General features: G+C 47.1%; 1 protein-coding gene across 3 annotated transcripts in view; it reads right to left on the bottom strand.

Annotated features, from left to right (window-relative positions):
• Positions 1-5,721: 5,721 nt before the first annotated feature.
• The window catches only part of LOC147112978 (uncharacterized), a 97,972-nt gene continuing 83,747 nt past the window's right edge, over positions 5,722-19,946 (bottom strand). For all 3 annotated transcript variants that reach the window (XM_085997813.1, XM_085997815.1, XM_085997814.1), the window contains one exon: positions 5,722-6,230. In XM_085997813.1, the coding sequence (XP_085853939.1) occupies positions 6,114-6,230 (117 nt within the window). In that variant the 3' untranslated portion in view covers positions 5,722-6,113. The remainder of the gene's footprint in view (positions 6,231-19,946) is intronic.

Here is a 19,946-nt window from a genome sequence, read left to right as displayed (position 1 = left end):
AACCCTGGATGTCAAGCGATATACAAGAATAGATTAGGAAAAAAAGGGAGGCTTTTGGCAGATACAAAGGACTAAAAACAGTGGAAGCCCTAGAGAAGTATAGAAAGTGTAGGGGGGTACTTAAAAAAGAAATTAGGAGAGCGAAGAGGGGGCATGAAAAAACACTGGCGGGCAAAAAAAAGGAAAATCCCAAGGTGTTTTATAAGTATATTAAGGGAAAGAGGATAACCAGGGAAAGAGTAGGGCCCATTAGGGACCAAAGTGGCAATCTGTGTGTAGAGCCAGAAGATGTGGGTGAGGTTTTAAATTAATATTTTGCATCTGTGTTCACTATGGAGAAGGACGATGTAGTCATCGAAATCAGGCAGGGGGATTGTGATATACTTGAACAAATTAGTATTGAGAGGGAGGAGGTACTAGCGGTTTTAGCGGGCTTAAAAGTGGATAAATCCCCAGGTCCAGACGAGATGTATCCCAGGCTGCTGTGTGAGGCAAGGGAGGAGATTGCAGGGGCTCTGACACAAATTTTCAGAACCTCTCTGGCCACAGGGGAGGTGCCAGAGGACTGGACGACAGCTAATGTAGTACCATTATTCAAGAAGGGTAGTAGGGATAAACCAAGGAATTACAGGCCAGTGAGCCTAACATTAGTGGTAGGGAAATTATTGGAAAAAATTCTGAGGGACAGAATTAGTCTCCACTTGGAGAGGCAAGGATTAATCAAGGATAGTCAGCATGGCTTTGTCAGGGGGGAGATTATGTCTAACCAATTTAATTGAATTTTTTGAGGGGTGACTAGGTGTGTGGATGAGGGTAGTGCAGTTGATGTAGTCTACATGGACTTCAGTAAGGCTTTTGACAAAGTCCCGCATGGGAGACTGGTCAAGAAGGTAATAGCCAATGGGATCCAGGGCAATTTGGCACATTGGATCCAAAATTGGCTTAGTGGCAGGAGGCAGAGGGTGATGGTCGAAGGTTGTTTTTGTGACTGGAAGCCTGTGTCCAGTGGTGTACAGCAGGGATCGGTGCCGGGTCCTTTGCTGTTTGTAGTGTATATTAATGATATAGATATGAATGTAGGAGGTATGATCAGTAAGTTCGCAGATGACATCAAAATTGGTGGTGTGCTAAATAGCAAGGAGGGAAGCCTCAGGCTACAGGACGATACAGATGGGTTGGTCAGATGGACAGAACAGTGGCAAATGGAATTTAACCTTGAAAAGTGTGAGGTGATGCATTTTGGTAGGACTAACAAGACAAGGGAATACACAATGAATGGTAGGACCCTAGGAAGGACAGAGGATCAGAGGGACCTTGGTGTGCATGTACATAGATCCTTGAAGGCAGCAGGACAGGTAGATAAGGTGGTTAAAAAGGCATATGGGATACTTGCCTTCATTAGCCGAGGCATAGAATATAAGAACAGGGAGGTTATGATGGAGCTGTACAAAACGCTAGTTAGGTCACAGCTGGAATACTGTGTGCAGTTCTGGTCGCCACACTATAGGAAGGATGTGATTGCATTGGAGCGGGTGCAGAGGAGATTCACCAGGATGTTACCTGTGCTGGAGCGCTTCAACTATGAAGAGAGACTGGACAGGCTGGGGTTGTTTTCCTTGGAGCAGAGAAGGCAGAGGGGGTACCTGATTGAGGTGTACAAAATTATGAGGGGCATAGATAGGGTAGATAGAAAGGAACTTTTCCCCTTAGTAGAGGGGTCAATAACCAGGGGGCATAGTTTCAAGGTAAGGGGCAGGGGGTTTAGAGGGGATTTGAGGAAAAACATTTTCACCCAGAGGGTGGTTGGAATCTGGAACTCACTGCCTGAAAGGGTGGTAGAGGCAGGAACCCTCACAACATTCAAGAAGCATTTAGATGAGCACTTGAAATGCCATAACATACAAGGCTATGGACCAAGTGCTGGAAAATGGGATTAGAATAGATAGGGCTTGATGGCTGGCGGGCCTCTTTCTGTGCTGTATAACTCTATGACGAGGCCTTGGACAACGTGGACCACTTTCCATACCTCGGGAGCCAATTGTCAACAAGGGCAGACGTCGATGATGAAGTCCAACACCGCCTTCAGTGTGCCAGTGCAGCCTTCGGTCGCCTGAGGAAGAGAGTGTTTGAAGACCAGGACCGCAAACCCGGCACCAAGCTCATGGTCTACAGAGCAATAGTGATTCCTGCCCTCCATCATGCTCCAGAGACATGGACCCATGTACAGCAGGCACCTCAAAGCACTGGAGAGGTACCACCAACACTGCCTCCGCAAGATCCTGCAAATCCATTGGCAGGATAGGTGCACCAACATTGGTGTTCTTGCTCAGGCCAACATCCCCAGCACCGAAGCTTTGACCACGCTCGATCAGCTCCGATGGACGGGTCACATCGTCCAAATGCCCGATATGAGACTCCCAAAACAAGCGCTCTACTCGGAGCTCCGACACGGCAAGAGAGCCCCAGGTGGGCAGAGGAAACGCTTCAAGGACACCCTCAAAGCCTCCTTGAAAAAGTGCAACATCCCCTCCGACACCTGGAAATCCCTGGCCCAAGACCGCACAAAGTGGAGGAGAAGCATCCGGGAAGGCATTGAACATCTCATGTCTCTTCGCCAAAAGCAAGCGGAAGCCAAGCACAGGCAGCGCAAGGAGCGCACGTCAACCCAAGCACCCCACCCACCCCTTCATCCACCGTCTGCCCCACCTGTGACAGAGACTGTAGGTCCCGCACTGGACTCATCAGTCACCTGAGGACTCATTTTTAGTGTGGAAGCAAGTCATACTCGGTTCCGAGGGACTGCCTAAGAAGAAGAATTTATAGAGTCCTTGTGGACTTAATTATGTTTCACCACATGCCTTCACCAATGTAAATCACATCTTGCAAAGCTCACAAGGGAATACAAATCACATCTTGTTGTGCCGTAAAGCTCATCAGAGAGTACAATCAGCTAATGTTTGCTTATAAGAAAACAAAAGTGTGCAATGATCTAAAATGGTAGTCGCTATTACTAAAAATAAACAACCTGCTCTTGCTCAGTGTGTGTTGATTACTGAGGTTCTCACTTTTTTTTAAATATGAAGTGCACAATTTTTGATATTTAACATCAAGAAACTGTATTTAAACAATAATAGAATAAAATATTCCCAAAAAAGTCCCTCTATTCTGTCATTTTTGCAATGCAGTAAAACTTAACTTAATTCATATTGGTCTTACGTTTTAAAATAGACTGAATGAAAATATTATCTGAGCTATTCTGTCAAGTTCACAGAAGAATGAAAACATAGGGTAACCATGAGCAAGTTTCTAAATTCTGTCTCCCAGCTCCACCTGCCATCTTGGTTTTTTTAACCAAATTTTCTTCTCAGGAAGTTAATTTTCAATGTTTAAATTTAATATATTTTATATTTCTTCCCTCTAGCTTTTAAAAAATGATTCTGCTCTTCCTTGCACCTTTGTCACGTCCTTTGGGCCAGCCTATGCTGCTTTCTTTTTGGCCCTTCTGCTCGACCCTGCTCTGCCTCTCCCCCGTGTCTTTCAGCCGAGTACTTGTGGTTCATGTTCGGGGCTCCACACTGCTGCCCTCTCCAGTTTCTTCCAGGTCACTACTGCCCTTCCCGATCAGCTGGCCCGGCCTAACCCAAGGTCTCTTTAGCCCTCTTGCTAAGCCCCACACTGTTGCTTCTCCCAGCCCTTCAGCCACTAGCATCACTCCCAAGCAAATGACCTACCCTGTCATGTCCGGCTGGGCCCTGTACAGCTCCTCTTCCTAGTCCTCCAATCCACTAACTCCGTCACTGTTTCAATCAGTCTGCAAAGCTTCTTCTTCAGCCTTCATGCTGGCCAACACTCTGCTGCTTAATATAATGCTAAAATTATAAATATACATATACATAGTTCATATGTAATATATACAAAGCATGTATTTATCACAATCTAAATATCAATAAATAAATATGCTTAATTTCTACTTGGAGTTTTTATTCAGACCCTTCAACTGATTTTTTAGTTTAAAAATCTAACCTGAGAGCTTCCTCCAATAATTTTCGATGGCTCTCCCTGTAACTGTATAAATTAATTAAAAAATATTCCCAGCCTGCTCTCCCACCAGATGTATGAGTAATTTGATGATGTCTGCTGCGTTTATTTCATTCATAAATTTTGCAGCAGCTGTTTTATTTCTTCCTTTTATATAAATTTGCTTAAATGTGTGGTTAAAATGCCCACCGCTTCTATTTTATTTATAAATTATGGGGGAAGCCCATGGACACTGCTTTTATTTTAAATAATAAAACTTTCAGGGGTATGGCTCAGTTCCTCCAACTTCCCACTAATAATAATTTGATTACTGAACCCTTATTGACTTTGCCGATAGGTGCATGGGGGAGCCGTGAGCCAGTACATCAACTGATGAATCAGCCATTGCAGTGCAACTGAAGACGTAAGGAATCTTATTTGCTGAAATTGGCGATGCTATCTGGAAAATTGACATGAAAGGCTTTCAGATAACACCTTCAATTCAGTCTATTACAAACATCTGAGTACAAATTACAAAGCACCTTATCATTAAAAAAAATTCACATGAAAATTTATGTATTCCTCTCAATATTGAGCCAAAATAGTGAGGTACACCTGCCACTTTATAAATCATTGGTGCGACTGCACTTAGAATATTGTGTAGTTCTGGTCGCCACAGTACAAAAAGGATATTGCAGCTACTGAAAGGATACAGAAGGGAGTAACCAGAATGATTGAGGGGAGAGAGGGTTTGGATTATGAGGAGCGATTACGTTAATTGGGTATGTTCTCCATGGAAAAAAGGTTGGGAGGTGATATAATTGCTGTTTTTAGGATTCTATAGGGACTAGATTGTGTAAGACCATGACAAGCTATTTCACCTTGTCCGGACAGTTGAACCAGAGGACATGGCCTGCGCTTTCAGTGAGCGATTGGTCAATCTATGGAACAGGCTTCCTAGGGAGACAGTGGAAGCAGTTAGTGTTGATTCATTCAAATTCTTTCAGAAAATTACATTTTGAGTTACAGTATATCAGTAATTTGAGACATGACATGTGGCAATTGTAGCATGCTTGGGATGAACAGGCGACTTTGGACCTATGGTTCCCAAAGCTCTCCACACCACTGGGGTTTTTCTCATGACATGTCTGGGTCTGTTGTAGACCGATTGATAGATATTAATTTGCCCTGAGGCAGCCACGACCATCGCGGGCTGCACTCAGGGAAGCCAACCATACAGAATGCCTGCAACTAAGAAGTTAAGTAACTTCTCTAAATGTGGAGCCGAGAGGGCCAAGAGTGCTCTTCCCAATCCCGTATTAAAGGACCCCCCTGATCGCTGCTGCTTCCACCCCACCCCACCCCACGGCCCCACATTCTATCGGCCCTCCATCCCCGAACGGATCCCCGGACCCACTTACTTGAGGGCTGCTGCGGCGCTAGCAGTGGCCTGATTTTCCTTCACTCCTTTCTTCGCTGACAGGCTGCAACGCCCCTCCAGCTCTATAACAATGAAGCCCCAGGCCCAATATCAGGGATGCTCTGGACCTCACCATTCTGCCACAGGGCTTGTAACCATTCCCCCCCCCCCCCCCACCCAAATGCCCGTGAATTTCTAGGCCAGTGACTATAAAAGCACAGCCCGCCACATAAACAATAGGGATAGATGTCACATTCCAATCAAACACAAAGGCTAGCATTGGATTTTCTTTTAAAATTGTGTTTATTAATATAAGGCAGAACAAAATGCAAACACTTCAGTACAATAGATGTAATTTTCCCCTTGATGGTCTTTCATGACTAACCTACCATTGGCACCAGTGGAAAATCCAGCAGCTGTGGAGGCACATTGATTGGCTCTGGCAATTTTGTGGTTTGCATTCAATTGTTTTCAAAATTCCAATTTATACCATTAATCTGCAACATGGCTGGAGTACGATTCCATTGGGTGCTGGATCTCAGCGAATAGTGCAATCAAAACAAAACTACCGCATCAGTACCAACGGTAGATTCCCACTTCTACAAGGGGAAATAGTAGAATCAGAAGTGTAGTAATAAGACCACAGCCAGCTGGAAAACTGAAGGGCAGGTGCTTCCTACTCTAGTGTAATTTCTTCAATTGCATCTGCAAGTTTCTGATACTGCTTCAGTTCATTATAGATGTGTATGGAGATCCGAACATACAGCTTTCCTCCCAATGCCTTGACTGGCACCTGATTAGAAACAAGAAGATCAAAGTGTGTAAAACAAATGTTGTCAGTCAACAAAACAAAAGTAGTTCCAATACAGTGTGGGAAGCAATGATTTTTGAAACATTGCTTGTAAATACCAGATAGATGCAAAATTAATGTATAATATTCTCTATCTCAATTTGTATGAATAAATAGAAAATATACAATGGAATAGCAGCATAAACATTTTTTTTAAATTGAATTCTTTTTCATGTATTTTTCACTCTTTGTGCTACAAATCTAAATCTTGGCTAATGAACTGACTGCTAGAAAGTGCAAAATAAAGGACTAATTTTCCCAACCCGTGCCCCTGGGGAAATTCCATTTTCAAGATACAAAGGTCAGGAAGAAGTGATGCAGAGGGAGGGCTAAAGCTGGGTTTATACCTGCAGAAGGCATAGGCCTGACAGTCCCATTCGAATGAGGCATAAGGTGCTGTTCCTAGCTTTCTATCTCATTTTCTTGCTGCAACACTGGCTGGGCATCCCAGAAGAAGGAATGGTTAGTGAAACATGGCACACTGGCCTTTCCCCAGACTCCTGCCAACCAGAGGGCCCACAGGGATCGGGGGCAGACGAAAACAAGAGGTAAGTGGCCTTTGAACATTTTTAAACCCTTCCGTAGAACTTTCACAAGTAACCAGGACCTTCCTGCTGCCAATGAAGATCAGCAGCCAGAAAGTCCCGATTTCTAAGGCCCAACACGTGGCTGTGCTTCAATTTCCCTTCCTCGCTATAAGGACTTAAACCAATGCTAATACAAAAGCAAAATAATGCAGATGCTGGAAATGTGAAATAAAAACTGAAAATGCTGGAAATACTCAGCAGGTCAGGCAGCATCTGTGGAGAGAGAAACAGAGTTAACGTTTCAGGTCGATGACAAAAGGTCAGGCAGCATATCTCCACAGAAGCTGCATGACCTGCTGAGTATTTCCAGCATTTTCTGTTTTTATTTCTTAAACCAATGCTGCCCCCTAGTGGGAAGGCTGAGACCATATCATTATAGGGAGAACTTCTCTTATCTGGAAGGAGGAAAGCATGCCGGGGATCTCAGAGATGCCGTAATTGTGATCATCTTCAAGAAAGGTGACAAGTCCGATTGCGGTAATTACAGAGGAGTTTCCCTGCTGTCTACCACAGGGAAAGTCATCGCAAGAATCCTCCTCAATCGCCTTCTCCCAGTGGTTGAAGAGCTCCTCCCAGAGTTGCAATGCGGATTCCACCCACTAAGGGGCACAATGGACATGATCTTCACCGCACGTCAATTACAAGAGAAATGCAGGAAACAGCACCAACCACTACATGGCCAACCGTGAGGGATTATGGAGTGTCCTCTTTAAATTCGGCTGCCCTCAAAAGTTTGTCACCATCCTTCGCCTGCTTCACAACGACATGCAAGCCGTGATCCTGACCAACGGTTCCACCACAGACCCAATTCACGTACGAACCGGGGTCAAGCAAGGCTGTGTCATCGCACCAATGCTCTTCTCGATCTTCCTTGCTGCAATGCTCCATCTCACCCTCAGTAAGCTCCCCGCTGGAGTGGAGCTAATTTACAGAAGAAACGGGAAACTGTTCAAACTCCGTCGCCTCCAGGCCAGATCTAAGGTCGTCCCATCCTCTGTCGTCGAATTACAGTATGCAGATGACGCTTGCGTCTGCGCTCACTTGGAGGTCGAACTCCAAACCATCGTCAACACCTTCACCGAAGCGTACGAGAGCATGGGCCTTACACTAAACATCCGTAAGACAAAGGTCCTCTACCAACCTGCCCCCGCCACACAGTACTGCCCCCCAATTATCAAAATCCACGACAAGGCCTTGGACAACGTGGACCACTTTCCGAAACCTCGGGAGCCTACTGTCAACAAGGACAGACGTCGATGACGAAGTCCAACACTGCCTTCAGTGTGCCAGTGCAGCCTTCGGTCGCCTGAGGAAGAGAGTGTTTGAAGACCAGAACCTCAATCCCGGCACTAAGCTCATCGTCTACAGAGCAGCAGTGATACCCGCCCTGCTGTATACCTCAGAGACATGGGCCATGTACAGCAGGCACCTCAAAGCACTGGAGAGGTACCACCAACGCTGCCTCTGCAAGTCACCTGAGAACTCATTTTTAATGTGGAAGCAAGTCATCCGAGGGACTGCCTAAGAAGAAGATAGGGAGAACTTCTGGGTCAAGCCTGTGTCCTTTACTTCAGGTTGGAGGCACTAAAAGAATAAGGGAAGAATTTAGACCGAGATAACTATTGACAAGGTTTAGGCTGGCTTCAGCACAACAGCCGGGATGTTGTCTGGACCCACAGCCTTTGCTGTATCCAGTGCGCTCAGCCGTTTCTTGATATCACATGGAGTGAATCGAATTGGCTGAAGACTGGCTTCTGTGATGGTGGGGATGTCAGGAGGAGGCCGATATGGATTATCCATTCGGCACTTCTGGCTGAAGATTGTTGCAAATGCTTCAGCCTTGCCTTTTGCACTCGCGTACTGGGCTCCGCCGTCATTGAGGATGGGGATATTCATGGAGCCTCCTCCTCCCGTTAGTTGTTTAATGGTCCACCACCATTCACAACTGGATGTAGCAGGACTGCAGAGCTTTGATCTGATCCGTTGATTGTGGGATCGCTTAGCTCTGTCTATAGCGTACTGCTTTTGCTGTTTAGCATCCATGTAGTCCTGTGTTGCAGCTTCCCCAGGTTGGCACCTCATGGTTAGGTACGCCTGGTGCTGCTCCTGGCATGCTCTCCTGCATGCCTCATTGAACCAGGTTTGGTCCCCTGGCTTGACCTCCATCTGGGCGAGGGCCTGGTTGCAGGCTGGCCATTCCCGTTTCTTTTCCTCTCCCGATTATTGTAAGCCAGCTTCTCCTACAGAAAAAGGGGAGAGTTAGTGAGTGGATGTTGAAAAGGGTTGTGCAGATGTGTGGGACAGTTTCCTATAGCATGCATGATAACAGGAAGAAGCAAGAGTGTTACAAGCAGGATGGGGAGGTGGTCATGTGCAAGAAAGTGGTTCCACTGCAAAATGAGAAAGCAGTCAGCAGAGGAGTGAAATGCTTAGCAGTTGCCACCAGTAAAAGCAGAATGCTGTTAGTACCTGTTATGAGAGCAGCAGTAAGAGGTGAGTGTGTGATTGGAATGAGGGGGAGTTGGCACAGTGCCTACTTGTGATTGGTGGAGAAGTATGTGATGCGGTGGGGAAGGTCTGTGCCTATGTGTAATGCAGAGAAAGAGATAGGAAGACATGATGCTCACCCTTGCTGTCTGGGTTAGGACTCCGAAATATCCTGCGGGTGATAGAGTGGGGCGCTAACATTGTCTTCGACCTTCCTCGAGGCCTGCTACAGTATGTGTTTAGGCAGCTTCCTGCCATCTGAGAGGAACAGGACCTATCTGTGTGCCTTCATCTACTCCAGCATTACCTTCACTGCTGAGACATGTTGAATTGCAGAATCCTCCGAATGATACCACTGAATTAAACTGAGTAGAATGATACCTTGTTTTAAGAGATGCAGGCACTTTTTAAATAGGTGGTGGGCCCGCCGGAAAGCCTGTGTGGGATGCCCGCCACCGCTGGAAACGTGGGCAGTTCACCAAAGAAATTTAAATGAGGCGCAACTATTAAAATGGGTGTAGGCCTCAGACTAATAACATCGGGTGGGTGGCCCGATTGATGTGCACACTACTTGCCTGCAGTTAAAAACGGACCTGTTATGTCTGCACACTGTGTTGGTCAACATCTTTCCATTATAAATTCCTATGTTCACATTTATAATGGATTCTGCCAATGTAGACTTGCCATGCTGCAATTACATCTTTCTTCCAGTGGAGGCTCTATTGGGCCACCACTGGCAGGATGGTGTGATTACTGTGTGACATGTTTAGACAGTCAGTTTCCATTAAAAATGTAGACATAGGAATTTATAAAGGAAATATAGAAATAAAGACAGAATGTAAGACTTTAAATTGGGGAATGAAATACATCGGTACAACCTGAAGTAATTATCTTGCGACCTGTGGCCCCACTTCATCTGAAGACTGTGCTTGGTCTTGACTCGCCATGTACAACGCCACAGGAGATCGACTAGTATGTATGTGCTATATGTGTGTGGTAGGAATAAAATTAGAGGACAGCATCTTGGCTGTACTTCTAACCCCTTCCCATCTCAACCAGCCTTTTCCATAGCCTTGACGGTACGCTTTCTGGCGCTCAAGGATAGGGAGGTACATCATATACTCACATCATGGATGTACAATGATTAGCCAGGAATAAATGAAAGGCATCACTCCCACAAATTTCACACCAGATACTGTGATCAGAGTTATGAATTGTTTTTTTCTTACGTGATCAGTATAAGAAAGTCATGTAAGGATCATATTCTGACTCAAAAACAGCCTTCATATTTCAGAAAAAAACCAAAAGTACATGAATGCTTGAAGAAGAGTGTGAGGGTTAAAGGCACAGCACTTATTTCATGGTCAGGAAAGTGTGAGCCACATGCTGTATGTTTTGGACCTGCCGATCTGCCACCCTCAGGCCAAGGATTCATTCCCACATAACTGGAAAGATGCATGTATTCCCACTCCCTACTCACTTGCCCACATAGGTCGTGGTACAGCACACACATTAAACAACTGCTCAACTTCAATTTCCAGATTTTGCATTGCTCCTTTCCCATCTTCCACATTCCCACCCCAGGTATCTGAACTGTCTTGATCAGACTGCATGATCAGCATTTCCCGTAATAGCCTGCTCCACGTTGATATATTGTCTCAGTACTCACAAAGAGCACGTTTATATTCTGCCATTTTGAATCTATCCACGTTAGACTTATCTAATTTACTCATTCACTGTTAACATTTAATAGCTAGTAAAAATTAATAATTTATTCATTACATTTAAATTTCTCAGTACTGTAAATGCCATTATTTATTTATTCACTACACACATAAACAATTTTCCAGCAATCACTTCCACACTAAAAATAAAATTCTATTAATTTATAGCTTCACCATATCTTTTGGTGCAAATCCACCCATTTTATTTGCGGACAACGTCACAGAAGATTAACTGCTAATATATTAAAAATGTTGTCAACACTCCAGATGCTACACATTGTTATAGAGGTAAAACAATATTAAGATACTGTGTGCCTCTCAGTTGCAAACCGAGATTGATGAGCACATTCCAGTCTCTACTGTGCCCTGACCTTTCAAGCTGTGTGTGTCCTTCGTAAAGAGTGGAATAATCCCAGCCTGACCTGTAACCAACTCTAGCATCCATTGCAAGAATGCAGAGCAATTACAGTTTATGATGAGGACACACCTACATTTCAACTACTGAATAGTAAATAGTACATTAAATCATTTAAGGCTTCTGTACTTGGAAAATTTATACTCCAATTTTTGTCATAAATATTAAACATTAAATTAAATGTATTCATTAAATTCTTTTTGCAGTAATGAAAACTGATTAGATTGTAACTTTTAGTGCTCATAAATATCACAAGATAACAAATGCCCCCAATAATTGCTTAAATTGGAATTTTTAGTTCACTTGTGATAAGCATTTACCACTCTGTTAACGCTATAAAGTTCATAATAGCAGTAATACTGTTAAGTGTTCCCTTGCCACCTAAACTGCTATCTTCTGTTATGGAAAATTTATGCAGTATAATCATCAAGTTGGAATATAGGGCTTGATATTGCTGGCCATTTTCACTGTAAATTAATATTTATGTTATTCACAAATGACGCAGACTATGCAAAATGCTTATTAGCACATAAATTTCTGGCCAGCAAATATCCAATTTCAATAAAAATAACAGCACCCTATGCCATTCTAACTATATATGAAATAACATTAGCCTGATGGGTCACCATCACAGCATGTGGAAAAGGACATTACTTTATAGCCTCAATTTTGTGAGGCAGGCGAAAATGATGCTGCACTGGCTCAGTATGCAGACACACCTGTGGTGGTAGTCAAAAGGCCAGGCTGTGCTGAATTATGCGATATAAGACCACCACCTATTTTGAATAGGCTATAGATGCAGGAAAAGCTTGCCCAGAGACCTTAGTTGTGGAACACACTTGGCTGGGGAGCACAGAATCTGGCAAAACAGCAGCTTTTAAAGGACTGTAGCTGGCCATAAAAGAGAAAGTCGTGTGGTGGAAGTAAAGTGGTCTAATTGTTTGCAATAGCACAGCAACATTTATCCCTTTGATGCTGAGGAGTTGGAGGTCCTGCTGCAGGAGGTGCACCAAAAGGTGATGACCCTTTTAGGGGCTGAAGGCCACCCTCCACTAACAGCACAGGTGCCAGCTGTATGGAGGGTGGTTACTGACTCGGTCGATGCAATTATCCAGATCCCTTGTACCTGCCCCGAGAGTCATCGGTCGAAATTTCCAACCTGCACCTAATGCATGTGAGGCTTTGGACCACCAGCAGGACCTTGCAAAATTTACCCCTAGTAAAACTGACCAACAGGTCAATACCATGAAGAATTGCAGGAGCAGGTGGTGATTCTTAAGGTATACCGGCCCTAATTTTCCACAGGACTCTCCCAATCTCCTGATGTAACTTTGGTGGGAGATATGCATAACTCCCCCTCACCTCCCCCCACAAGAAATTATATAAATGGCCTTATTTAGCTGTTTATATAGTTTCTCCAGCAATTCTTCTACTCTACTGCCGGAGAACACCTGTGGAAATTCCAGATGACTGTTTCTACTCTATCATCAAAATGACTGCCCCTCCATCTCCATAAACTAGAGTGTGCATGCCTTGCAGCCACAAATGAGTTAGGTGTCCTGCATTGAGAAATAAGCCACATGGATGGGTGAACAGTGTGTGCAAGGGAGGGAAACTATGTTGTACAGCGTATATGTATATTAAACTTCCCAACAGAGCTTGTAAATTTCAATTCTATCACTAATCTGTACTGTATGTACATGTTGTACAACTGGCAGATATATAACAAAAAAAACTTGTTTAATCAATGAAAAAAATTGGATGTGTACAATAACAGTTTATGGGCTGATTTTCCTCCAACTTGCTTCCAAATAGAGCCTGAAAAAAGGGTGCAATGCAGAGGGAAAATGGGTACTAATCCTTTGATCCCATTCAGCATCTGAATAATATTGCACCTGAACTTCCTCTATGGCTTTTCTGGTGCAGCGACATAAATTACATGCAAATGGTTGTTGCAGGGCTTTGCACACAGAATTCCTCTGACACACTGGGTGAAGATCAGGAATAGACTACCCCTATAAAAAACTTGACCCCACTACAGCCTGAGCTGCTGTTTAGGTGCTCTCTGTCTTAAAGAGACAGGCCGCTATTGGCAAGAAAGATCTTCATTTTTGCTGTTTGGCATTCAAAATGGTATTGTAGCTTCAGAACATGTTCCAGAGTGCTGTTAATCTTTTATATGTAGTGATGGAGGCTGTTTTCAGTTCTGTGCCACCCATTCTTTTGCGATACAGAGTATTTGGAGACAGACATGGAGAAACAACCTTAAGATTTCTTAACAGCTGCTGAAGAAATTTGCGTGGCACTCTCTGAGCCAGTAACACCATTTTCCCAACCACGGAATCCCTCCTCCCCCGACTATACAACTGCTCCATCCCACCTGGAATATAGGGAATTCAGGAGAAACTTCTTTACCTAAAGAGTGGTAAGAACGTGGAATGTATCAGTGGAGTGTTGAGGCAAATAGCATAGATGCATTTAAGGGGAAGCTAGATAAACACATGAGGGAGAATGGAATAGAAGGATATGCTGATTCAGTTAGATGAAGTAGGGTGGGGGGAGGCTCGTGTGGAGCATAATTGCCGGCATAGACCAGTTGGGCCAAATGGCCTGTTTCTGTGCTGTACACTTGATGTAATTCCCGCTATTCTAAGATTGCCAACTCATGTTGGGGGCTTTGCTGGAGGTTTGATCATGTGACATTCTGACCACATGACATCTGACCATGTGATGCCTGATCACATGACTTCAACAAATGTTATTGCATTTACCTTATAAAGGTTGGGTCCCCTGTAGTTGAGTATTCTTGTGGTACATCGCTAGCAGCTGTTGTGCGACAAGTTCCGAGTATCAGGAGGCAACCCTTGAGCAGGCAAAGAGGGGGAAGTGAAGACGGGGAAGGGGAGGAAGGCGAGGGCGGGGAAGGGAGGAAGGCGAGGGCGGGGAAGGGAGGAAGGCGAGGGCGGGGAAGGGAGGAAGGCGAGGGCGGGGAAGGGAGGAAGGCGAGGGCGGGGAAGGGAGGAAGGCGAGGGCGGGGAAGGGAGGAAGGCGAGGGCGGGGAAGGGAGGAAGGCGAGGGCGGGGAAGGGAGGAAGGCGAGGGCGGGGAAGGGAGGAAGGCGAGGGCGGGGAAGGGAGGAAGGCGAGGGCGGGGAAGGGAGGAAGGCGAGGGCGGGGAAGGGAGGAAGGCGAGGGCGGGGAAGGGAGGAAGGCGAGGGCGGGGAAGGGAGGAAGGCGAGGGCGGGGAAGGGAGGAAGGCGAGGGCGGGGAAGGGAGAAAGGCGGGGAAGGGGAAGGGAGGAAGGCGAGGGCGGGGAAGGGAGGAAGGCGAGGGCGGGGAAGGGAGGAAGGCGAGGGCGGGGAAGGGAGGAAGGCGAGGGCGGGGAAGGGAGGAGGGTGGGGTGGGCGGGGAAGGGAGGAGGGCGGGGAAGGGAGGAGGGCGGGGAAGTGAAGAGGGCGGGGAAGGCGAGGGCGGGGAAGGCGAGGGCGGGGAAGGCGAGGGCAGGGAAGGCGAGGGCGGGGAAGGGAGGAAGGCGAGGGCGGGGAAGGCGAGGGCGGGGAAGGGAGGAAGGCGAGGGCGGGGAAGGCGAGGGCGGGGAAGGGAGGAAGGCGAGGGCGGGGAAGGGAGGAAGGCGAGGGCGGGGAAGGGAGGGAGGCGGGGAAGGGAGGGAGGCGAGGGCGGGGAAGGGAGGAAGGCGAGGGCGGGGAAGGGAGGAAGGCGGGGAAGGGAGGAGGGCGGGGAAGGGAGGAAGGCGAGGGCGGGGAAGGGAGGAAGGCGAGGGCGGGGAAGGGAGGGAGGCGAGGGCGGGGAAGGGAGGGAGGCGAGGGCGGGGAAGGGAGGGAGGCGAGGGCGGGGAAGGCGAGGGCGGGGAAGGGAGGGAGGCGAGGGCGGGGAAGGGAGGGAGGCGAGGGCGGGGAAGGGAGGGAGGCGAGGGCGGGGAAGGCGAGGGCGGGGAAGGGAGGAAGGCGAGGGCGGGGAAGGGAGGGAGGCGAGGGCGGGGAAGGCGAGGGCGGGGAAGGCGAGGGCGGGGAAGGGAGGGAGGCGAGGGCGGGGAAGGGAGGAAGGCGAGGGCGGGGAAGGGAGGGAGGCGAGGGCGGGGAAGGCGAGGGCGGGGAAGGGAGGGAGGCGAGGGCGGGGAAGGGAGGGAGGCGAGGGCGGGGGAGGGAGGGAGGCGAGAGCGGGGAAGGGAGGGGGGCGGGGAAGGGAGGGAGGCGAGGGCGGGGAAGGGAGGAAGGCGGGGAAGGGAGGAAGGCGAGGGCGGGGAAGGGAGGAAGCCTTCTTTGGATCTCCTTTCTTAAAGACTTGCTGCTTTGTGTCTGTTCTTTTGCTAGCTTATTTTCTTCTGCTTTTCTTTCACTCTGTGTTGACCTGACCCTCTTGCCTTTTGTAGCAGCAGAAGAATGAACAGCAAAGAAATAGGCAAAGGAAAGTGAGAGAGAGATTGAGCGCAGGAGGGGGCAGCAAAAAGATTGTTGCTTGGTTAACGGCAGTGTGAATGTTGCGAGCAGCCTGTGGTGGCAGCAAAAGCCTACGGCACCTGGTATTCCCAGGCAGTCTGCCATCCAAGTACTAACCAGGCCTGACTCTGCTTAGCTTCCAAGAGCAGGTGTTTTCAGACTAGTGTGGTCATAAGCATTTACTACCTGGCTTTCTCTTTACTTAAAGGCCCACAGTCCAGTCGCTTATTCTTTTTAGGTAGCTTATAGATGTATAGAATCATACCGCACAGATGGATTTATATATTTTTTTGCTTTCCCCCCTTCCCCACCTTACTCTCTGTCTCTCTTGGCGCATTGTCTCCCACAGACACAAACTACAAGCGCTACCCTTCATTGCTTTAAGCTTAAAAATACCTTTGTTTCACCATTCACTCGCTCACTCCCCCAAATCACTCACTCACTCACTTGTGCAAAAACGCTGCTCCTTGATGCCTCAAAGTACAGACAATCGGGGAGCAGCCTTTTCACCCAGGTAGGGTTGCCAACTCTGGTTTGGCGTATTCCTGGAGATTTGATCACATGACATTTGATCACATGGCATTCTATTACGTGACACCACTCGTAATGCGTAATCACGACATAAAAAAATTTAATCTTTTGTTTTAGTTAGATGAATAACAATTTATAAATCGATGAAAGAACACTGAAGTATTTTAAGATTTAAGGATAAGTAAAGTTTAAATAAAAACTACTTCCGTGATGTTTCTACCATATCAATGAGAAGCCCCAAGTAAATACCACTGATTCGACAAAAACATCATCAATATAAGTAACTTCTAACTGAAGATTTTGTACAATATTATGACTTTTTACAATACACAGCAAGTTATAAAAATAATAAATAAAACCAAAACCAACCTAATTCAATGAGAGTCAGTGAATTACTGTGTCCTCTGTAATTCACTGACTCACACACCCCACCACTGAAACCCAGCTTCAGGGAGATGAGGCTCAGTCCTCAGGGAGAAGAACCAAAGTTATCTGACTCCCATAATAAAACATATTATACAATAACACACATCACAGGCCGACATGAACTCTCCCTCCCTACAGTTTGTGTTGCTCTCTCCCTTCCCTCTCCTAGTTTGTATTTCCCTCCCTCCCCAGTTTGTGGTGTTCTCTCCCTCCCCAGTTTGTGTTGTTCTCTCACCCTCCCTCCCCAGTTTGTTTCTCTCAGGCTTAGCAGGCCAATTAAGGGGAAGCCGGTTACAGAGAATGTCAGCGTATGACGTTTCATCCGTCAAAAACTTTTGACAGATGAATTGTCATCGTTTGACAGCTCTGTGAAGCTGTCAAACACTGACATTCTCTGTTGTTTGATGAGTCCTTGTATTCAAGACTCATCAAACCTCTTTCTTTAGCAGAAATTAGATGGTTGTTGCATCGGAGAACGCAGCAGCCATCTGTCATCTCTGCTGGAGAGATGCGAGAGTCTCCGCATTCCCAACTGTTGAAGCCTGCAGGAAGAAACAAAGGTAAGTAAACATTTTCTATCACTTTCCACTCACCTCACATACTTACCTCTCCACACTTGCACCCATCACTTACCTCCGCACTTTTGCACCCCTCCGACCCCCTCCGACCCACTGCTCGCCTCGGTGACCCTGGCGGGATTTCCCGATGTTGGGAAGCCCGCACCTCTCCTGGAAAAATGGGGATAATCCTCTTAACTGCCTGTTAACTATCTGTTAAGTGGCTGTAATCCCCTTCCCGCCTCCAGGAGACGGGAACCGGCGCGGGTCAGGTACTCACCTCCTGGGAAGATGGCATAGAGGCGGGATGGACACCCGCCCCCAGATTCTGCCATTTTCCCGGCAGTCCTGCCTCCATACCCGCCTCCCCAGAGCTGGCAAGATTGCGCCCGTGAGTTCAAATCACACCACGGCAGATGCGGTATTTAAATTCCGTTAATTAAAATAACCTGGAATAAAAAGCTAGTATCATTAATGGTGACCATCACACTACTGGATTGTCGTAAAAACCCATCTGGTTCACTAATGACCTTTAGGGAAGGGAAACCTGCCGTCCTTACCTGGTCTGACCTATATGTGACTCCAGACCCACAGCAATGTGGTTGACTCTTAACTGCCCTCTGAAATGGCCTAGCAAGCCACTCAGTTATAACAAACTGCTACAAGAAACAATACTAAGAATAAAACCAGACGGACCACCTGGCATTGGCCTTGGCACCAGCTTTGGACAGGACAAAGGCACACTCAGCCCAGTCGACCCTGCAAAGTCCTCCTCACTAACATCTGGGGACTTGTGCCAAAATTGGGAGAGCTGTCCCACAGACTAGTAAAGCAACAGCCTGACATAGTCATACTCACAGAATCATACCTTTCAGCTAATGTCCCAGACTCCTCCAGCACCATCCCTGGGTATGTCCTGTCCCACCAGCAGGACAGACCCACCAGAGGTGGCAGAACAGTGGTATACAGTTGGGAGGGAATGGCCCTGAGAGTCCTTAACATTGGCTCCGGACCCCATGAAGTCTCATGGCATCAGGTCAAGCATGCTAAATAGCAGAAGTAGCATGCTATAGACAGAGCTAAACGATCCCACAACCAACGGATCAGATCAAAGCTCTGCAGTCCTGCCACATACAGTTGTGAATGGTGGTGGACCATTAAACAACTAACAGGATGAGGAGGTTCCATGAACATCCCCATCCTCAATGATGGCGGAGCCCAGCATGCGAGTGCAAAAGACAAGGCTGAAGCATTTGCAACCATCTTCAGCCAAAAGTGCCAAGTGGATGATCCATCTCGGCCTCCTCCTGAGATCCCCACCATCACAGAAGCCAGTCTTCAGCTAATTTGATTCACTCCATGTGATATCAAGAAACGGCTGAGTGCACTGGATACAGCAAAGGCTATGGGCCCGACAATATCCCAGCTGTCGTGCAGAAGACTTGTGCTCCAGAACTAGCCGCACCTCTAGCCAAGCTGTTCCAGTGTAGCTACAACACTGGCATCTACCCAACAATGTGGAAAACTGCCCAGGTATGTCCTGTCCACAAAAAGCAGGACAAATCCAATCCGGCCAATTACTGCCCCATCAGTCTACTCTCAATCATCAGCAAAGTGATGGAAGGTGTTGTCGTCAGTGCTATCAAGCGGCACTTACCAATAACCTGCTCACCGATGCTCAGTTTGGGTTCCGCCAGGGCCACTCGGCTCCAGACCTCAATACAACCTTGGTCCAAATAGGGACAAAAGAGCGGAATTCCAGAGGTGAGGTGAGAGTGACTGCTCTTGACATCAAGGCAACATTTGACTGAGTGTGGCATCAAGGAGCCCAAGTAAAATTGAAGTCAATGGGAATCAAGGGAAAACTCTCTTCTGGCTTGTGTCATACCTAGCACAAAAGAAGATGGTTGTGGTTGTTTGAGGCCAATCATCTTAGCCCCAGGACATTGGTGTTCCTCAGGGCAGTGTCCTAGGCCCAACCATCTTATGCTGTTTCATCAATGACCTTTCCTCCGTCAGAAGTGGGGATGTTCACTATGATTGCACAGTGTTCAGTTCCATTTGCAACTCCTCAGGTAATGAAGCAGTCTATGCCCGCATGCAGCAAGACCTGGACAGCATTGAGGCTTGGGCTGATAAGCCCGCTTGATTGGCACCCCATCCACCACTGATGCACCGTGGCTGCAGTGTGTACCATCTGCAAGATACACTGCAGCAACTCGCCAAGGTTTCTTCGACAGCACCTCCCAAACCCGCGACCTCTACCACCTAGAAGGACAAAGGCAGCAGGTGCATGGGAACATCATCACCTCCAGGTTCCCCTCCAAGTCACACACCATCCTGACTTGAAAATATATCGCTGTTCCTTCATTGTCACTGGGTCAAAATCCTGGAACTCCCTCCCTAACAGCACTGTGGGAGCACCTTCATCACACGGACTGCAGCGGTTCAAGGCGGCGGCTCACCACCACCTTCTC

The sequence above is a fragment of the Somniosus microcephalus genome, chromosome 9 (assembly GCF_052327205.1).
Source record: "Somniosus microcephalus isolate GS21.2 chromosome 9, FLI_Smic_1.0, whole genome shotgun sequence".
Classification (NCBI taxonomy): Eukaryota; Metazoa; Chordata; class Chondrichthyes; order Squaliformes; family Somniosidae; genus Somniosus; species Somniosus microcephalus.
This window is presented reverse-complemented; position numbering and strand designations above follow the sequence as displayed.